Raw genomic sequence first — 20,392 nt, forward strand, 5'->3', positions numbered from 1 at the left:
CATGTCATAAAAGGATAGAAAGAAATTTACTTGTTCTTGGTGGGTCTGAAAGAGTTTTGTTCATTTTTCAGTAAACCTAATTTTGGGGGGATACTGAAGATAAAATCACTCCACCCGTGGACACAAGATCCTTTTCCTATTTCTTTGTCCCAGCATTCAGGACTGTTTCACTTAGCTACTGTTTCCCCCTGTTGAGAGCCGCAAAATCTTAGGCTCTCTTTGTTTAGATAATCTTCATTTCAGAACTTGTAAATCGTGTTACCTTCTTTTGGCTTTTAGTTACTTTCCTATCTTGATAATTGTTTTCAATGTCTTTATTTTCATATCTTCAGCTGATTTTTCTGATAGTTTTCCCTGTTCTCCCTCCATCTTCTTTGGTTCTCCCTTCCCTTCCCTTTGTCCCTCCTTCCTCTGCTTCCCTCTCTTCTCCTTCTCTTTCTTCTCTCTTCCTTTTTCTTCCCCCTCTCTTTATGTTTTTTTTCTCGGCTTTTCTTTTATAGCCCTTTTAAAAATTTCACTGGTAGTGCATGCATACTCAGTCATGCCCAACTCTTTGCAACTGCATGGACTGTAGCCTTCCAGGCTCCTCTGTCCATGGGATTTAACCAGGCAAGAATACTGGAGTGGGTTGCCATTTCCTCTTCTAGGGGATCTTCCCAACCCAGGGATCGAACCCACGTTTCCTGCGTCTCCTGCATTGGCAGGCAGGTTCTTTACCACTGAGCCACCGGGGAAGCCCTTCATTGGTAGAGCAATATACTTCTTTTTGTGCTTCTTAGGCCACCTTTCACTAGGTAATTAGTGGCCTGACACTACATTTCCTTGTAGAAACTACAGGGAATGTCTTAGCACAGACCTAATTCCTGCCCACTTTCCTCTGTGATTTTTCTCATTTCAGAGATAGAACTCAAAATACATTTTTACCTTTTGTTGTTTAAAAAAGATTGCTGGAGGCTTTTATGTTTACTTGCCTATTAGTTTCATTGATTGTCAGAGATAAGTAGGGAAATATGAGCCAGTTATTTACAAAATGAATCAGTAGGACTCTCTTCATCATCTCCTGCACCACACTGAGTAGGATTCAGGGTGTTGACTGGGTCTTTCATGGATTGGAACCTAGTTCCCCTTACATCCTATGAAAGGTTTAAATAACTGGGATATATCTTATTATTCTAGCATATAATTTTATCTTTCTGTGACACATTTACTGTATGCAAAAATATTTATTTGTATTTCTAATTTATAATTGAAATCCTGAATTTATAGCAATACTTGGTATACTTATCTATAACATAAGATGCTCCTGCTTTTATAACTGCAAAAATATTATTATATCCTGACAAATTAAAAGACTAGTAACTGTGCTTTTTATTACAACACCTATGTTGTCACTGTAGATAGTGGGTGGTGAAATGTTTTAGCAGAAAGACATGTGCATACCACTGCCTGCCCACAGGGCTGCCCCCTGGGGAACCAGTGAGGACATCCGAGTGGAAGGTTTATTTCTGGGTTACCTCTGCATGTAGTAATAGTGGCTGTCTTCTACAAAACATTGTAGCAGCAACAAGAGTAATTGCAGTCTCAGAAGAGAATCCAGCGAAACTGCCTGTTTAGAATGGGTGCAGATTTTGTCCCTCTTGACTTGGTTTCTCCATTAGGTTAAGAAAGGATACCCGTTCCTTCTTAGCATCATGAGATTTTAATCTAGCCAGACCTCTGATGCTGGCACTGCTTTTCTGTGACCCTGTTGCCAAACTGATATCCCTGAACAAAAGTACGCACTTGGGGCAGTGCTGACATCCCAGTGCCTAGAGTTTAAAGTCAGGATTTGAAAGTATTTCTGTGGCTTCCTTGCTGTTTAACACCAAGCATGACTCCTTGCCTTTTGTTTGTGCACATGTAATACTGGCGTGGGGGGAATGCTTATTTAAACGGAATCGTAAGAGTCATCTGAGGTAGTAAATTGCTTGGCACCTAATCCCTTTCTGATGAATCTTTGTTTATAGTCTATTAATATTTTATGTTTGGACTCTTATATAGCCTTATATCTTTCATGTTTGGACAATATCCACTCACCTGATATCCTGCTATTTCTTAGAGAGCTCTTAAAGCCCTATCTAAATTTAAAATGACCAACAAATTCCCAGTTGTTCGAAATAAATAATACCAACTTTTTCATGTAGAAATGGACATTTTCATGTAGAAATGGATTTTCAGAACAGAGTAGTGCTGTATATAAATCATGTTTGAGACATCATAGCTTTTCATCAAGATACAGTTTTTGCTCTCCTCAGACTTATGATACAGGCCAAAGTTATTGAACTGACCTGATCACCAATTCCTCTTCATTTTATCAGTGTCTTAAATAAGTCCAACAAACATTTGTGAGAAACTGCAGATCATGAAGGAGGTAGCCAGAGCCTCCTTAGCAGGGAACATTAGCTGTCTTAATAATATGGAGAAAGAAACTGACCCTGTAATGAGCCATTGAAATTTCATGCTGAGGATATGGAAGGTCTGTAGTTAACTTCTCCAGGGGCTCTGTAAATGTATTTGCCCACTTGGGTTTTAGAAAAAAGAGAGTGTGCTATTTGATGTAATGAATTTTGTGGTAAAATGACCCGTTGGGTAACTTGGCTGTGATCACCTTGTCATGGAAGGACCCCTTTCACAAGAGATCTTAAATTTATTTCTATTTACTGCACTGTATATAAAGCTTTAAACATATCATTTCAAATTTATTTCTAGATTATTTAGACTGACAAGATTAGTTATATGGGATTTTATTATATCTCTTCCTTTACTTCAAACATTGGCATATCATGTTAAAAAATTTTAAGGCATTTAAGGCATTACTGTAAAAGCTCAACAATAAATAAATATAAGTCACACTCCCTAACACACACACCGAGCAATTGATTCTTTTTTCTTTCCACTAAGTTCTGTTTTAATATAGATCTTTATATGCAAAGTCTGGGTCACATGAGCTTGTTAAATATTTGTTATATAATCTTGTTAGATTACCTGTGACATAACTTTGTTAGATTATTCCTATTTTCCAGATCAGATCCATTGTCACCATATATGTATCTTCTACTTACACTTTTTTTTTAGTCTTCTAAATTTATCATTGTCTCCCAATTTGGCTTCCATTCACAAAATTATTAAGAATTATGAGGGTTTTTTATGCCCTTCATGATCTACTATTAAGGCCTATTTTTCTTAATGATTTCCAGTGCATTTGATATAATCACTTCATGTGTATTCCAGGTTCTCCTTCTCATGTGTGTCTAAAGCACTGAGGTTGTAGAGATCTTTTACAAGTTATGTTTTGTATCGACCTGACTCACATTTTGTCCTCTTTTAAGCTCCCTCACATCCTTCCATTTTTAGTAAATTAAGTGTTTATAGATGTTCTGCTGTAGCAAATGCTTACTTTGTTCCTTAAACATACTTCCGTGGAAATCAAACCAAGCATAAAAAGAACAGTTTCCATGCACAGTGATGTGCCACTGTGTATAGAGTGCATATATTTGTTTCTGTTTTCTACATATGGATAGTTTATTCTTCTGTTTATCACACTCTGTTGTCCAGTGACTACCTCAAGATATCTAATGGGCAAATAACTAATGTAAATTAGCCACATCATTGTGTCTGCATTGATATGAAGTATAAGATTGTAGAAAAATTTACTTATAATTGAATTGACTTATCACTCAGTTTCCTTTAATTTGCCTTTATTTTGGTACCCAGTTCTATATATAGAAGTTTGAATTTGAGTGGTTTTTAAATGTTCCTATAGTAAGAAATTGGATGCTGTGAGTTTTATTATGTCTCAAGTGCTCACAACAGTTCCTACAATTTTAAATTATATTTAACAATGTAATGGCATAGAGTAAACTGAGAACTTTTATGTAGTCAATGCATGACTCTTACTATCTGGGTTCTTATTTTGATTAAGCTCTTGCTGTTTAAAAATTTTAACTCTGAGAAATAGGAACAGACTGTTACCTGGTTTGGTGTATCTCATGGTGGTGTGGTGGCTTAGTCGCTAAGTCGTGTCCGACTCTTGCGACCCCATGGACTGTACCCCACCAGGCTCCTCTGTCCATGGGATTCTCCAGGCAAGAATACTGGGCTGGGTTACTATTTCCATCTCCAGAGGATCTTCCCAACCCAGAGATTGAACCTGGGTCTTCTGCATTGCAGGCAGATTCTTTACCAATTTAGCTACGAAAGAAAGAAAGAAAGTGAAGTCGCTCAGTCGTGTCCAACTCGTAGCAACCCCATGGACTGCAGCCTACTAGGCTTCTCCATTCATGGGATTTTCCAGGCAAGAGTATTGGGGTGGGGTGCCATTGCCTTCTCCATAGAGTCAGGCTACCAGGTGCAAATCTCATCTCCTGTGTCCCAGTCCTCTTCTGTAAACTGGGGATGATAATAATTCCAACCTCTTCTGGTAGCCATGAGCATTAAGGAAGTTAATATATACACACATGTAGAACAGTGCCTAGCATTTGATAAGTGCTATATAAACATTGGGTATCATTTTTTGTTACATGTTATGTATGTGTGTTATCTGTTACAATTATCAGAAGTTTCCTACAGAGACTATCTTGCTATTTAAAATTATGAGTAAGAACTTTTATACTCTCAACATTTGAAAAGTCATCACTGTTGTAAAGTGAGAAAGTGCTCATGTTGTAAGCTAGGAAGCTATTCCATCGCCTCATCCTTCACCTCATTTCTTAAAGGAAAAGACAAATAGGTGCCAGTTGTATCCCCCTCATACTTAATACACACACAGCAGATAAATCTGTGAACCTCCTCTTGTGTGTATGAATAGAGAAGAGCTATGTCATAGATCATTTAGATTATATATATTTTCTACAATATTATTATAACATTTCTAGGAAATTAGATAGGGTTTGACTACCTTTGGAAATAAATGTTGAACCCGAAAAATGTGTTCCTCTTCCTGGATCATTTATATTTAGAAATAATACTGAATTTTGTCACATACCAGAAATGTCAGTAATACCACAGCTGCATATATCTCTTGAGTTGGTTTTATGTTGACAAAACAAATATGAGAAAGATTTGAACATTTACACATAAACATTCATTAACTTTCCATTCATAACTGAATTTTCATCTGTTATAATTTATTTCTAGTGAATTTATTTAATAGAAAATGGGCTCATTCATGTTGATTTTTGGCAGAAACCAACACAATACTGTAAAGCAATTATCCTTCAATTAAAAATAAATAAATTTTTTAAAGAAACAAAATGGGCTCACAGTTGTCAATAGATGATGGAAGGAGGTTAATCATCTTGAAGGTGTATTAACACAAACAGCTATTTTACTACCCAACATTTTTTAATTTCTCAGTTACACGAATTGTTAACAATAATTTGTTATTTTTATGTAAAAATCATCTGTAATAGTAGCAAGGTATTGTGCTTAGGAGACACAATCCTCATAACAAAAATTATGTCAACTTCATTTGTGTATTGAGGGACTTGAGGTTTTCTGCACCTTTGACAATTGATAATGAGCAGAAGTGCCTATTTCTTTACTAACCTGATCATCAAAAATAGATGTAAGGAGTTGAATTTGTTTGACAGGTTGTTTCTCCTTTCCTCTTTTAGTGGATTTAATAACCTCCAAAGAGAGCAGAGGGAAAGATACAACAGTTTCTATTGCCGCTATGATACAGATGAAGTTTAGGGAGCAAATGGGGAGAAATGAACCCAAAATTCAATAAATTGGAGAAAACCATTAAAGAATATCTCTAGAAATTTTTTATTGTGGGAAGAAGTTAAAGTAGTATTTCACCTTTGTCTTACAGAAAAAGTTATCAGAGCCTTGACCAGTTATCAGCTGAGGTTAGCCTTTCTCAGACTTCACTGGATCCAGGTCAGTCACAAGAAGGAGATGGAAAACAAGACACATTAAATTTAATCAGTGAAGGTAAGAAGAAAAAAATCTATTTGAAAATTATGTTTTCCTGCACTGTACACACTTTGGTTGCAGAAGATTGCCAAAGAATAATAGTGACATTTCTGTGAAGCATGCTAGAAATTAAGCTGCCATTGGGAAATGGCAACCCACTCCAGTATTCTTGCCTGGAGAATCCCATGGGCCGAGGAGCTTGATGGGCTACAGACCACGGGGTTGCAGAGTCGGACACGACTGAGCAACTTCACTTTGTGGTTAAAAAGCGTCGACTGTGGTTAAAAAGCGTCGACTGTGGTTAAAAAGCGTCGACTGTGGTTAAAAAGCGTCGACTCTTGTTTTTATCTCATGTGTTTGTAGCTAAACTTCTCAAAAGATATTCTGTAACTGTTAACCTTTATTTCTTCACTTCCCTGTGTTCTTTTTTATCCACTCCAATTTGGCTTTTTTTTTTTTTCAATTTTGCTTTTGTGTCTCTGCTACTTACTAAAATGCATTTTATGAAGGTGATCAACTGCTGCCATATCGTTGACATCACTCCTCTGTCTTTACCCTGTTAAACTTCTCAGCAGTTTTTGATCCAGCTGATGATTACTCATTCTTGAGTTCCTTTTGGTATTTCATTTTCTGAATATTCTGAAAAACTTGGGGAATAAACATAGAAGAGTCATCTTCTTTCCTGTTACTGCTTTCAGCATGTTCTAACCACTCCTCTTTCCATTGAGTTGCATTTTCATGAACAAGATGTTGATTCAGTTTCATAACTTTTGAGGCCACTTTCAATCATATGATCACATTTCAGTTTCTGAGACACCATCTATTTGCTTTTAAATTTCGGTAGAATAGCTGGTTCAAAATTCTTTCCTTTCCCACTCCCACCCCCCAACTATAGGCTAGGTGTGTGACTCTAACACTTTGGATTAGATAGCTGGTGCTGGAATGATCTGATGCTCTCATATTTTTCCTCTGCTCTTCTCAGTTCCACACTTGGTCATGTGTGTGAGGTCTAGGGAAAGACAGTTCCTTACTTCAAAGGAACTGTTTTCTTCTGTGCCTCCTTTGTTCTCTGTCATCTTTGTTGCAGTAAATGACACCACCATAGGCGTTATCCTAGACGCTGCTCTTTGCCCTCTAACTGCGATGCATGCTGCATGTATTGATTCATCCTCTCCATTACTACTACTGTGGTCTAGGCCACCTGAATCAAGCCTCTTGGATGGACTGCTTTCTTCTCATTCCTGCCTCCTCTCAGTCCATTCTCCATTTAGTGATCAGTAATCATTAAAAACATAAATCAGAATCTATTGCCACCCACCGTGAAATTCTGTAACTGCTGTCAGTGCCAGTCAGAATAAACCCCAAACTGCTTTTCGTGGCTTCCTCGTGATCTGATCCTTACCAGTTTCTGCCTCATATCGGTCTATTCTTTTGTTTGTTCTCTACACCACAGCAAACTGACCTCCAGACTGCCTCCAAGCTGATTTCTGCCTCAGCTATCTTTACACTTCCTTTTCCCCCTGCCCTGAAACTCCTTTCTTAAAATCTTTCCATGGCAACTTCTTTATCAGGTCTCTGTACAAATATCAGCTCTTTAAAGTGGTTCTCATTGGCTGCTATACCTTAATTCACCACCTGTCTCCATGTCTTCCCCGTCCCAGGAACTTTACCATACATATTGCCATACAGTATGCTATGATCCTTACCTGTAACTCCCCACTAAGATCTAAGCTTATAAGGGTAGCTTCCTGGTGGCTCAGATAGTAAAGAATCCACCTGCAGTGCGGGAGACCTGGGTTCGATTCCTGGGTTGGGAAGATCCCTTGGAGGAGGGTATGGTAACCCACCCCAGTATTCTTGCATGGAGAATTCCATGGACAGAGGAGCCTGGTGGGTCACAAAACGTCAGACATGCCTGGGTGACAAATGCTTTCACCACACATGAGGGTGGGATATCTTATGCATATTTTCACCAGTATATTGTTAGAGTCTGATGAATTATAGACAGTCAGCAAATATTTGTTGATAGAATAAGTATATATAAGAAGTGTCACAGACTGTGAGGAACAAATTATTGGTAGTATAAAGTAAAAATTCAGTTAACCAGAAGTCTCAGGCAATAGGAAAATTGTGATAAAATGAATTTCCTGCTTCTTTTAAGATAGTTGTTGACATGTTCTCGAAAGGCCTTAGTCTATTTTACTAGTTTAGTAAACAGTGTATATTAAATACAAACAGATCTTTCTTTGATGAGGTGGACAATAAAGATAGCATATTAGAGTGTCTTAGTGGCACTAATGTCAATGGAAAAGAGTAAACTGTCATTATTTAGAGTATGTATGTTTTAAAAACCTAATGAATACTATGAGTGGATTTCTTTATGACAGTTTTTCATATAAAAATACATTCATTCAAACTTTAATTTCTAATTTTAGGCATTTTAATATCAGTAAGATGAGATTAATAATGAGTATTTTTATACTATCAAAACAAATGTGAGACTTCCCTAGTGGTCCAATGATTAAGACTCTGCTCTTCCACTGCTGAGAGTGTGGATTTCGATCCCTGGTCAGGGAACTAAGATCCTGCATGCTGTGTGGTGTGGCCAAAAATAATAATAAAGTAAAATTTGTTAAGGAAAAAAAAGAAATGAGTGGAGGAGGAGGGAAGAATGAATGGGTGGCACATACAGGATTTTTGGGGCCATGAAATGGCTCCAGTGATGCTAAAATGGTAGATACGTGTCATTATACATTTGTGCAGCCCATAGGATCGTCAGTATCAGGAGTGAACCCTAATATAAACTGTGGACTCTGGGTGATAATTATGTGTTCATGTAGGTTCATCCGTTGTAACAAATGTACTCTCTAGTGGGGAAGGTTAATAATGGGAGACTGTGCATGTGCAGGGGTAGGAGGTATATGAAAAATCTCTGTACCTTCATGCTCAGTTTCTTTGTGAACCTAATTACCCTAAAGAATACTGTGTTTAAGAATTCAAGGTAGTGCTTTGAAAAGATAAACAAAACTGATAAGCCTTCAGCTAGACTCATCAAGAAAAAAAAAGATGAGACCCAAATCCATAAAGTCAGAAATGGAAAAGGAGAAGTTACAACTGACACCACAGAAATGCAAAGGATCGTAATAGATTACGAACGCTAGTAAAATGGTTGAACAAGAAAAAAAATGGACAAATTCCTAAATGTACAATCTCCCAAGGCAGAACCAGGAAGAAATAGAAAATATGAACTGATGCATTACTAGTAATAAAATTGAATCAGTAATTTTTTTTTTTTTTTTTTTTTTTAATATTATTTTATTAGTTGGAGGCCAATCACTTTACAACATTTCAGTGGGTTTTGTCATACATTGACATGAATCAGCCATATAGTTACATGTATTCCCCATCCCGATCCCCCCTCCCACCTCCCTCCCCACCCGACTCCTCAGGGTCCTCCCAGTGCACCAGGCCCGAGCACCTGACTCATGTATCCCACCTGGGCTGGTGGTCCGTTTCACCATAGATAGTATACATGCTGTTCTTTCAAAACATCCCACCCTCACGTTCTCCCCCAGAGTTCAAAAGTCTGTTCTGTATTTCTGTGTCTCTTTTTCTGTTTTGCATATAGGGTTATCGCCACCATTTATCTAAATTCCGTATATATGTGTTAGTATACTGTAATGTTCTTTATCTTTCTGACTTACTTCACTCTGTATAATGGGCTCCAGTTTCATCCATCTCATTAGAACTGATTCAAATGAATTCTTTTTAACGGCTGAGTAATATTCCATGGTGTATATGTACCACAGCTTCCTTATCCATTCATCTGCTGATGGGCATCTAGGTTGCTTCCATGAATCAGTAATTTTAAAACTTCAAGCAAACCGAAGTCCAGGACCAGATGGCTTCACAGGTGAATTCTTCCAAACATTTAGAGAAGAGTCACCACCTCTACTTCTGAAACTATTCCAAAAAATTGCAGAGGAAGGGACACTTCTGAACTCATTCTATGAGATCAGCATCACCCTGATACCAAAACCAGACAAAGATATCACACAGAAAAGAAAATGACAGGCCAATATCCCTGATGGATGTACATACATTACAGGTAGTACTCTGATCAAAATGCAAAAGAATCATAGAATTTGATAATTTTTTTCTTTAAAGGGGCCTTTCACCTGGGGATAAATAAACCATCTATTGAACAAGTCTTGGGTGAAACAAAAATATAAGTTGAAATTATGAATTTTGAAAAAATGCCAGTGAAGACTCTGCATAGCAGACTTTGTGAGATTTACTTGTCTATGACCAACCTAGACAGCATATTAAAAAGCAGAGACATTACCTTGCCAACAAAGGTCCGTCTAGTCAAGGCTATGGTTTTTCCAGTGGTCATGTATGGATGTGAAAGTTGGACTATACAGAAAGCTGAGCACTGAAGAATTGAGGCTTTTGAACTGTGGTGTTGGAAAAGACTCTTGAGAGTCCCTTGGCCTGCAAGGAGATCCAACCAGTCCATCCTAAAGGACGAACATGACTGAGTGACTGAACTGAAAAAGGAAAGAAAATAAATGAGTTTTCCCAGCCCCTAAAACTAGAAAAAGGACCAAAAAGTAAATAAAAAGCACAAAGAATAAAATAATAAAGATAAAATCACAAGTTAATGAGGTAGAGAATCAAAAAGATATTTACTTAATAAATCAAGAAACCTTCAGTTCAGTCAGTTCAGTTCAGTCACTTAGTCGTGTCTGACTCTTCTCGACCCCATGAATTGCAGCACACCAGGCCTCCCTGTCCATCACCAACTCCCAGAGTCTACCCAAACCCATGCCCATCGAATCGGTGATGCCATCCAACCATCTCATCTTCTGTCGTCCCCTTCTCCTCCTGCCCCCAATCCCTCCCAGCATCAGGGTCTTTTCCAATGAGTCAACTCTTTGCATGAGATGGCCAAAGTACTGGAGTTTCAGCTTCAGCATCAGTCTTTCCAATGAACACCCAGGACTGATCTCCTTTAGGGTGGACTGCTTGGATCTCCTTGCAGTCCAAGGGACTCTCAAGAGTCTTCTCCAACACCACAGTTCAAAAGCATCAATTTTTGGGCGCTCAGCTTTCTTTACAGTCCAACTCTCACATCCATACATGACCACTGGAAAAACCATAGCCTTGACTAGATGGACCTTTGTTGGCAAAGTAATGTCTCTGCTCTTTAATATGCTATCTAGGTTGGTCATAACTTTCCTTCCAAGGAGTAAGCATCTTTTAATTTCATGGCTGCAATCACCATCTACAGTGATTTTGGAGCCCAAAAAATTAAAGTCAGTTATTGTTTCCACTGTTTCCCCATCTATTTGCCATGAAATGATGGGACTGGATGCCATGATCTTAGTTTTCTGAATGTTGAGCTTTAAGTCAACTTTTTCACTCTCCTCTTTCACTTTCATCAAGAGGCTTTATAGTTCCTCTTCACTTTCTGCCATAAGGGTGGTGTCATCTGCATATCTGAGGTTATTGATATTTCTCCTGGCAATCTTGATTCTAGCTTGTGTTTCTTCCAGCCCAGCGTTTCTCATGATGTACTCTGCATATAAGTTAAATAAGCAGGGTGACAATATACAGCCTTGACGTACTCCTTTTCCTATCTGGAACCAGTCTGTTGGTCCATGTCCAGTTCTAACTGTTGCTTCCTGACCTGCATACAGATTTCTCATGAGGTGGGTCAGGTGGTCTGGTATTCCCATCTCTTTCAGAATTTTCCAGTTTATTGTGATCCACACAGTTGAAGGCTTTGGCATAGTCAATAAAGCAGAAATAGACGTTTTTCTGGAACTCTCTTGATTTTTTGATGATCCAAGAGATGCTGGCAATTTGATCTCTGGTTCCTCTGTCTTTTCTAAATCCAGCTTGAACATCTGGAAGTTCACCATTCACGTATTGCTGAAGTCTGACTTGGAGAATTTTGAGCATTACTTTACTAGCGTGTGAGATGAGTGCAATTGTGTGGTAGTTTGAGCATTTTTTGGCATTGCCTTTCTTTGGGATTGGAATGAAACCTGACCTTTTCCAGTCCTGTGGCCACTGCTGAGTTTTCCAAACTTGCTGGCATATTGAGTGCAGCACTTTCACAACATCACCTTTCAGGATTTGAAATAACTCAACTGGAATTCCATCACCTCCACTAGCTTTGTTCGTAGTGATGCTTCCTAAGGCCCACTTGACTTCACATTCCAGGATGTCTGGCTCTAGGTGAGTGATCACACCATCGTGATTATCTGGGTCGTGAAGATCTTTTTTGTACAGTTCTTCTGTGTATTCTTGTGACCTCTTTTTAATATCTTCTGCTTCTGTTAGGTCCATACCATTTCTGTCCTTTACTGAGCCCATCTTTGCATGAAATGTTCCCTTGCTATCTCTAATTTTCTTGAAGAGATCTCTAGTCTTTCCCATTCTGTTGTTTTCCTCTATTTCTTTGCATTGATCGCTGAGGAAGGCTTTATCTCTCCTTGCTATCCTTTGGAACTCTGCATTCAAATGGGTATATCTTTCCTTTTCGCTTCTCTTCTTTTCACAGCTATTTGTAAGGCCTCCTTAGAAAGCCATTTTGCTTTTTTTCATTTCTTTTCCACGGGAATGGTTTTGATCCCTGTCTCCTGTACAATGTCACGATCCTCCGTCCATAGTTCATCAGGCACTCTTGTCTATCAGATCTAGTCCCTTATATCTATTTCTCACTTCCACTGTATAAGGCATTTGATTTAGGTCATACCTGAATGGTTAGTGGTTTTCCCTACTTTCTTCAATTTAAGTCTGAATTTGGCAATAAGGAGTTCATGATCTGAGCCACAGTCAGCTCCCAGTCTTGTTTTTGCTGACTGTATAGAGCTTCTCCATCTTTGGCTGCAAAGAATATAATCAATCTGATTTCAGTGTTGACCATCTGGTGATGTCCATGTGTACAGTCTTCTCATGTGTTGTTGGAAGAGGGTGTTTGCTGTGACCAGTGCGTTCTTTTGGCAAAACTCTATTAGCCTTTGCCCTGCTTCATTCCGTGCTCCAAGGCCAAATTTGCCTGTTACTCCAGGTGTTTCTTGACTTCCTACTTTTGCATTCCAGTCCCCTATAATGAAAAAGACCTCTTTTTTGGGTGTTAGTTCTAACAGGTCTTGTAGGTCTTCATAGAACCGTTCAACTTCAGCTTCTTCAGTGTTACTGGTTGGGGCATAAGCTTGGATTACTGTGATATTGAATGGTTTGCCTTGGAAACGAACAGAGATCATTCTGTTGTTTTTGAGATTGCATCCAAGTACTGCATTTCCGACTCTTTTGTTGCCCATGATGGCTACTCTATTTCTTCTAAGGGATTCCTGCCCACAGTAGTAGATATAATGGTCATCTGAGTTAAATGCACCCATTCCAGTCCATTTTAGTTTGCTGATTCCTAGAATGTTGAAGTTCACTCTTGCCATCTCCTGTTTGACCATTTCCAATTTGCCTTGATTCATGGACCTTACATTCCAGTTCCTGTGCAATATTGCTCTTTACAGCATCGGACCTTGCTTCTATCACCAGTCACATCCACAACGGGGTATTGTTTTTGCTTTGGCTCCATCCCTTCATTCTTTCTGGAGTTATTTCTCCACTGATCTCCAGTAGCATATTGGGCACCTCCCGACCTGGGGAGTTCCTCTTTCAGTATCCTATCATTTTGCCTTCTCATACTGTTCATGGGGTTCTCAAGGCAAGAGTGCTGAAGTGGTTTGCCATTCCCTTCTCCAGTGGGCCACATTCTGTCAAACCTCTCCACCATGACCCGAACGTCTTGGGTGGCCCCACATGGCATGGTTTAGTTTCATTGAGTTAGACAAGACTGTGGTCCTGTGATCAGATTGGCTAGTTTTCTGTGATTATGGTGTTAGTGTGTCTGCCCTCTGATGCCTTCTTGCAACACCTACTGTCTTACTTGGGTTTCTCTTACCTTGGACCTGGGGTATCTCTTCATGGCTGCTCCTTACCTTGGACGAGGGGTATCTCCTCTCGGCTGCCCCTCCTGACCTTGAATGTGGAGTAGCTCCTCTCGGCCCTCCTGCGCCTGTGCAGCCGCCGCTCCTTGGAGGTGGGGTTGCTCCTCTTGGCCGCCGCCCCTGACCTTGGGCGAGGGGTAGCTCCTCTTGGCTGCACTTCTGCACGGCGGTCCGTGGCAGCCACCATGCTTCCGCGTGGTCCGTGGCAGCCGCCGCGCTTCACCTGAAGTGTTTATTGTACTGTCTCACCATGGGTTTAATCTGCATTTCCCTAATGGACTTTCCAGTTGGCTCAGTGGTAAAGAATCTGTGTCCCAATGCAGAAAGACTCAGGAGACATGGGTTCGATTCCTGGGTCAAGAAGATCCCCTAGATGAGGAAATGGTAACCCACTACAGTATTCTTGCTTGGAAATTACGTGGACAGAGGAGCCTCTTGGACTAAAGTCCATGGGGTCACAAAGAGTCGGGTACAACTGAGGCACTGAGCATGCATGATGGCAAGTGACGTTCATTTTTGAGAACTTATTCGCCATCAGTGTCCTCCAGTGAAAGATCTCTTCCTGTCTTATCTATTCTCTACTTGAATTCCTTTTTTTTTTTTTAAACTGTTGAATTTTAAGAGTTCAATAGATAATTCTAAAATTGATACATGTTAGAAAACACTTAGACTTGATGGGTAGCTATATATTTTTCATGCTCTCTCAACATAGATTGCTCTTTCAAAAAATACTGACTCTTCAGGAAAAGAAATGTATTGGAAGCTCAGCATTTCTTTTCCTGGCTATTTCTTACATTGCATCACAGTAAAAATGAAAAAAAATTTAATTTAAAGACTTTCATGACATCATCCCTATTTTATAATGTTCTTTATACCTACTTTTCTTGTTGAATGTAAGCTGGATGGTAAGTTCATTAAAATTTCTTTTGTGCTTTGCTGCATTGATTAAATTTTTATTATGAATGTGTCATTTTTACAAACATAATAGATGTTTTTCCCTTCTAAAAACAAACACTGCCAACTAATAAAAATAAATGGGAAAAAAAACTACTGGAAATTAAATACATCAAATGTATTGTTTGAAGTGGTTAATTTAATGATAGAACTTTAATTATTACTTTTACATATATTTCACATTTTTTGTTAAAAGTATTAACATCTCTATGTGACAAGTCTTAAGAAATAGAGATTTGTTACTTATTACTTGAAGAAAAGAAATATGTCCTTGTATTGTAAAACTTGATTCAAACAGAAAAATCTTTTATGCCTTTATATAGGCCCCTACATTCCTCAAGGATTTATTTTAATGAATGATATAGTAAATAGGTATAAAACAAAAGGAAATTCTACCTCCCTACTGATTAAATTTTTAAAAAATTTTATAAGTTAAAATGTACCACAGTTGTTGATAAGAAGATTGAGAAATTGTCTTTTTTTGGGAGGCATGTATTAAGCCTTTCATATGTGACTGGTATTATGCTAACAGCTACATAGTTCATCAAGTCTAACCAAAAAAAAAAAAAAAAAAAAAATCCAAAAAAGAGAATGCCAACAATTAAACTATAACCCATTTGTCCATATCTCTTAGCACTTTTATTTTAAAAGGTCTTTTAGACTTAGAAAAAAAACTGTTTCACTATAATTCTTGTAATATAAAATCTATCATTTTATAAAACAAAATTTTTAAACTCACCATATTAAAGCACACAATTCAATGGTGTTTAGCATATTCAGTGTTGTGTAACCATCACCACTGTCTAATTTCAGAACATGGCCATCACCCAGTAAATTTTACGAAACCCTGTTGTACCTACTTAGGGTTCAGTCCCAATTCCTCCTTCCCTCCCCTTCCTGGGGAACTACTAATCTATCTTCTCTGACTTTTTCTGTTCTGAACATTTCATAAAATGAGATCATACAATGTGTAGCTTCTCTGGGGCCTGGTTTTTTTGACTTAGCATGTTGTCTCAGTTCTTCCATGCCACGGCGTCCATCAGTTGCTTCATTTCCTTTTATGCTCAAATAACATTCTGTTGTGTGGATACACCACAGTGTGCGCGTTCGTCATTTGACCATTTGGGTTGTTTCCACTTTGAGGCTTTTATGAATACTGCTGCCATGAACGTTCATGTACAAATTTTTGAGTGAGCTTATATTTTTCTCTTGTGTATATAACTGAGAACAGAAGTGGCTGGATCATATGTTTAACCATTTGAGGAACTGCCAAACTGTTGTGTTTTTTTTTTTGAACGGACAGTTGCATTTCACAGTCCCACCAGCAGTGAGGGTCTCATCTTCTCCTCGTCCACACCAGCACTTGCACTGACTGTCTTTTAAAGTCCCCATCCAGTAGGTATGAAGTGGAACTTCATGGTTTTGACATGGATTGCGCTGATGCATAATAACGTGGAACATCTTTCATGTGCTCATTGGCCATTTGTATATCACCTTCAGAGAAATGTCTACTCAGATCCTTTGACCATTTGAAAATTGCATTGTCTCTTTGTTGTTGAGTTGTGATAGTTCTTTGTGTTTATTTTGGATTGTAGACCTGTATCAGATAATACAAATTGCAAGTATTTTCTCCCTTTCTGAGGTGTGTTTTCACTTTCTTGCTAGTATTCTTTAACTTACAATGTTGTCGACTTTGAGAAAGTCCATTTTATCTAGTTTTTCTTTCGGTTGCTTGTGTTTTTGTTTGGTGTCACATCTAAGGAAATGCTGCCAAATCCAAGGTATATGTATTAAGTATAGGTATTCAGAAAATTAAGATCATGGCATCTGGTTCCATCATTTCATGGCAAATAGATGGGGAAACAGTGGAAACGGTGGCTGACTTTAATTTTTTGGGCTCCAAGATCACTGCAGATGGTGATTGCAGCCATGAAACTAAAAGACACTTACTCCTTGGAAGGAAAGTTATGACCAACCTCGACAGCAAATTAAAAAGCAGAGACATTACTTTGCCAACAAAGGTCCGTCTAGTCAAGGCTATGGTTTTTCCAGTGGGCATGTATGGATGTGAGAGTTGGACTGTGAAGAAAGCTGAGCGCAGAAGAATTGATGCGTTTGAACTGTGGTATTGGAGAAGACTCTTGAGAGTCCCTTGGACTGCAAGGAGATCCAACCAGTCCATCCTAAAGAAGATCAGTCCTGGGTGTTCATTGGAAGGACTGATGCTGAAGCTGAAACTCCAATACTTTGGCCACCTCATGCAAAGAGTTGACTCATTGGAAAAGACCCTGATGCTGGGAGGGATTGGGAACAGGAGGAGAAGGGGAGACAGAGGCTGAGATGGCTGGATGGCATCACCGACTTGATGGACATGAGTTTGAGTAAACTCCGGGAGTTGGTGATGGACAGGGAGGCCTGGCATGCTGTGATTCCTGGGGTCACAAAGAGTCAGACACGACTGAGCGACTGAACTGAACTGAACTGACATGTATCCAAGGTATATGTATTTTTGTATATGGTGTGAACTAAGGTTCCAGTTTCATTCTTCCTGTATGTAGTCAGTTGTCCCTGGATCATTTGTTGAAAAGACTCTTCTTTCCCTCACTGAATGGTCCTAGAATTCTTGTTGAAATCCATTACCCATACATGTGTGTATTCATTTCTGGATTCTCAGTTCTGTTCTGATGATGGTGCAACATCATCCTTAGTCCATATCACACTGCCTTAAATTACTGTAGCTTTGCAGTAAGCTTGAAATCAGGACATGTGAGTCCTACAACTTTGTTCTTTTTCAAGATTGTTTCTGTTGTTTGGAATCCTTTGCACTTCCTATGACTTTATTTCAAATATAATTTGTGTTCATTTATTTTTGACTCTACTGGGTCTCGATTCCTGCGGCAGGCTTTCTCTAGTTTGGGGGAGTGGGGGCTACTGTCAAGTTGCAGTGCTCGGGCTTCTCACTGCAGTGGCTTCTATTGTTGTGGACCACGGGCTCCAGGGCACACGGGCTACAGCAGTTGTGTTTCCCAAGCTCTAGAGCTCAGCCACAGGAGTTGTGGAGCATGGGCTTAGTCGTTCCGTGGGATCTTCCTGGAGCAGGGGTCGAACACGTGTCTCCAGAATTGGCAGGCAGATTCTTTACCACTGGACCACCAGGGAAGCCCCCATATGAATTTTAGAATCAACTTGTCATTTCTAAAAAAAAGGCAATTAGAATTTTGATGGGGATTACATTGAATTTTTAGGTCAATTTGGGAAACATTGCCATGTTAACAATATTATCTTCCAATCCATCAAAATAAGGGATGTTTTTCCATTTATTTTAACCTCAACTTTCTTACAGCACTATTTTATAGTTGTCGGTGTACACACTTGTATACTTTTGCTTAAGTTTATTCCTAAGTATCTTACTCTTTTAGATGCTATTGTAACTGGAAATGTTTCTTAATTTTCTGATTGTTCGTTGCTTTTTTTTTTGATCCAGTCAAGGATCACACAGAGCATTTAGTTTTCAGTCTCTTTGGTGTCCTTTCATCTAGCAGAGCACTGCACCCCCACTCCCAACTTTTTCTCCCACTTGACATTTATGTATTTTATGCACCCAGCCAACTGTTTTGTTAAATCCCTGACAATTTAGATTTCTCTGGTCGTTCATTCTTCGTATATGCTGGTTACACATATTTGGGAAGAATCAGTCAGTTCAGCTCAGTCACTCAGTCGTCTCTGATTCTGCAGCCCCAGGGACTGCAGCACGCCCGGCCTCCCCGTCCATCACCAACTCCCAGAGTTTACTCAAACTCATATCCTTTGGGTCAGTGATGCCATCCAACCATATCATCCTCTGTCATCCCCTTCTCCCACCTTCAATCTTTCCCAGCATCAGGGTCTTTTCCAGTGAGTCAGCTCTTCACATCAGGTGGCCAAAGTACTGGAGTTTCAGCTTCAGCATCAGTCCTTCCAATGAATATTCAGAACTGATTTCCTTTAGGATGGACTGGTTGGATCGCCTTGCAGTCCGAGAGACTCTCAAGAGTCTTCTCCAACACCACAGTTCAAAAGCATCAATTCTTCGGTGTTCAGCTTTCTTTATAGTCCAACTCTCACATCCATACATGACCACTGGAAAAACCATAGTTTTGACTAGACAGACCTTTCTTTGCAAAGTGATGTCTCTGCTTTTTAATATGCTGTCTAGGTTGGTCATAACTTTTTTTCCAGGGAGCAAGCGTCTTTTAATTTCATTGGGAAGAATACAGTATAAATAATGCATCTTTTTTAGTGCATCTCATTAGGAGGTCACTGTCCTTTTTGCACACTGAGAGACCCTTTAAAAGACTGTTCCTTTTGACATCCTGGTAGTCTGTCACAGCTTCCTTGCTTTGTGGAAAATAAGATGTTCTGAGTTTCTTTGGTACATTTCATGGCCATACCCAGGATCAGCTGTTTCTCCAAGAAGTTTCCTTACCCTAGAAAATGATACCAGAGAACATAATCTGGGCCATAGACTAGGTGCCTGCTATGACTGGACTGGTCACTGTTTCTAGCCTCTTCACTCGCTAGTTAGGTAGTATTTTAAAGAAAAATATACCTTAAATTTACTTTGTAATTCATACATAAAAGGTTTCCAGGTACTTGATTTTATATTTTTATATCTTTCTCATGAGGAAAATATTGGTCCCTAGTTTATAGGAACATAATTATTTGCTTTTCCTTATTGTTCTAATTTCAAAGTAATATTATCTCTGTTACTAAAATAGGAAAAGTTAAAATAGATTAAGATCCGTTTGTAATTAAACTTGTGAATATATCCCAGAGTCAGAGTACTGTGCCTAAAGTTCATCTCAACTCTGCTAACTTCTACTTTCATAAGTAACTGTTTTATTAGTTTAATTATCTATTGATCTTTAAAAACATATGCAAATTAAAATAAATTCATGTTCCTCAATATAAAATGTAACACGTTATGGGCTTTGCTTTTTCCACTACATAGTATATCCTGGAAATTATAGAGATCTTTCTCATTCTCTTTTACACCTGCATATTACTCCACTGTGTATGTTAGACTTTTAGTCTTTGCAATTACTGTGTTATAATCTGTATGTTTTAAAAATGTGTAATCTAAGTATATACTCTCAAAGAATTGAAAATAGGACTCAAACAGGTACTTGGATGCCAGCGTTCACAGAATTATTTTCAGTAGTAGATACGTGGAAACAGCCCAGATGTCCATAGAGATGAGTGGAGTAACAAAGTGTCATATACACACACCATGGAGTGTTACTGAGCCATGGAAAAGGGATACATACCACATGCACAAGCCTTGAAAACAAGTATTACATTAAGTGAAATAAGCCAGACACAAAAGGGCAAATGCTGGATGATTCCACTTTTAAGAATGAATCTAGGATGGGCAAATTCACAGAAAGTAGATTAGAGGTTTCCAGAGACTGAGGGGAAGG

At 38.8% G+C, this 20,392-nt stretch overlaps 1 protein-coding gene across 8 annotated transcripts in view; it reads left to right on the plus strand.

Moving 5' to 3' along the window:
• RUNDC3B (RUN domain containing 3B) overlaps positions 1-20,392 on the plus strand; it is a 154,864-nt gene that overhangs the window by 130,387 nt on the left and 4,085 nt on the right. For 7 of the 8 annotated variants that reach the window (XM_065939652.1, XM_065939648.1, XM_065939645.1 and 4 more), the window contains one exon: positions 5,855-5,976. The exons of the other annotated variant lie outside the window; for it this stretch is intronic. In XM_065939652.1, coding sequence (XP_065795724.1) covers positions 5,855-5,976 — 122 coding nt within the window. The remainder of the gene's footprint in view (positions 1-5,854; positions 5,977-20,392) is intronic. 8 annotated transcript variants of the gene reach the window in all.

The sequence above is a fragment of the Muntiacus reevesi genome, chromosome 6, assembly GCF_963930625.1.
Source record: "Muntiacus reevesi chromosome 6, mMunRee1.1, whole genome shotgun sequence".
Classification (NCBI taxonomy): Eukaryota; Metazoa; Chordata; class Mammalia; order Artiodactyla; family Cervidae; genus Muntiacus; species Muntiacus reevesi.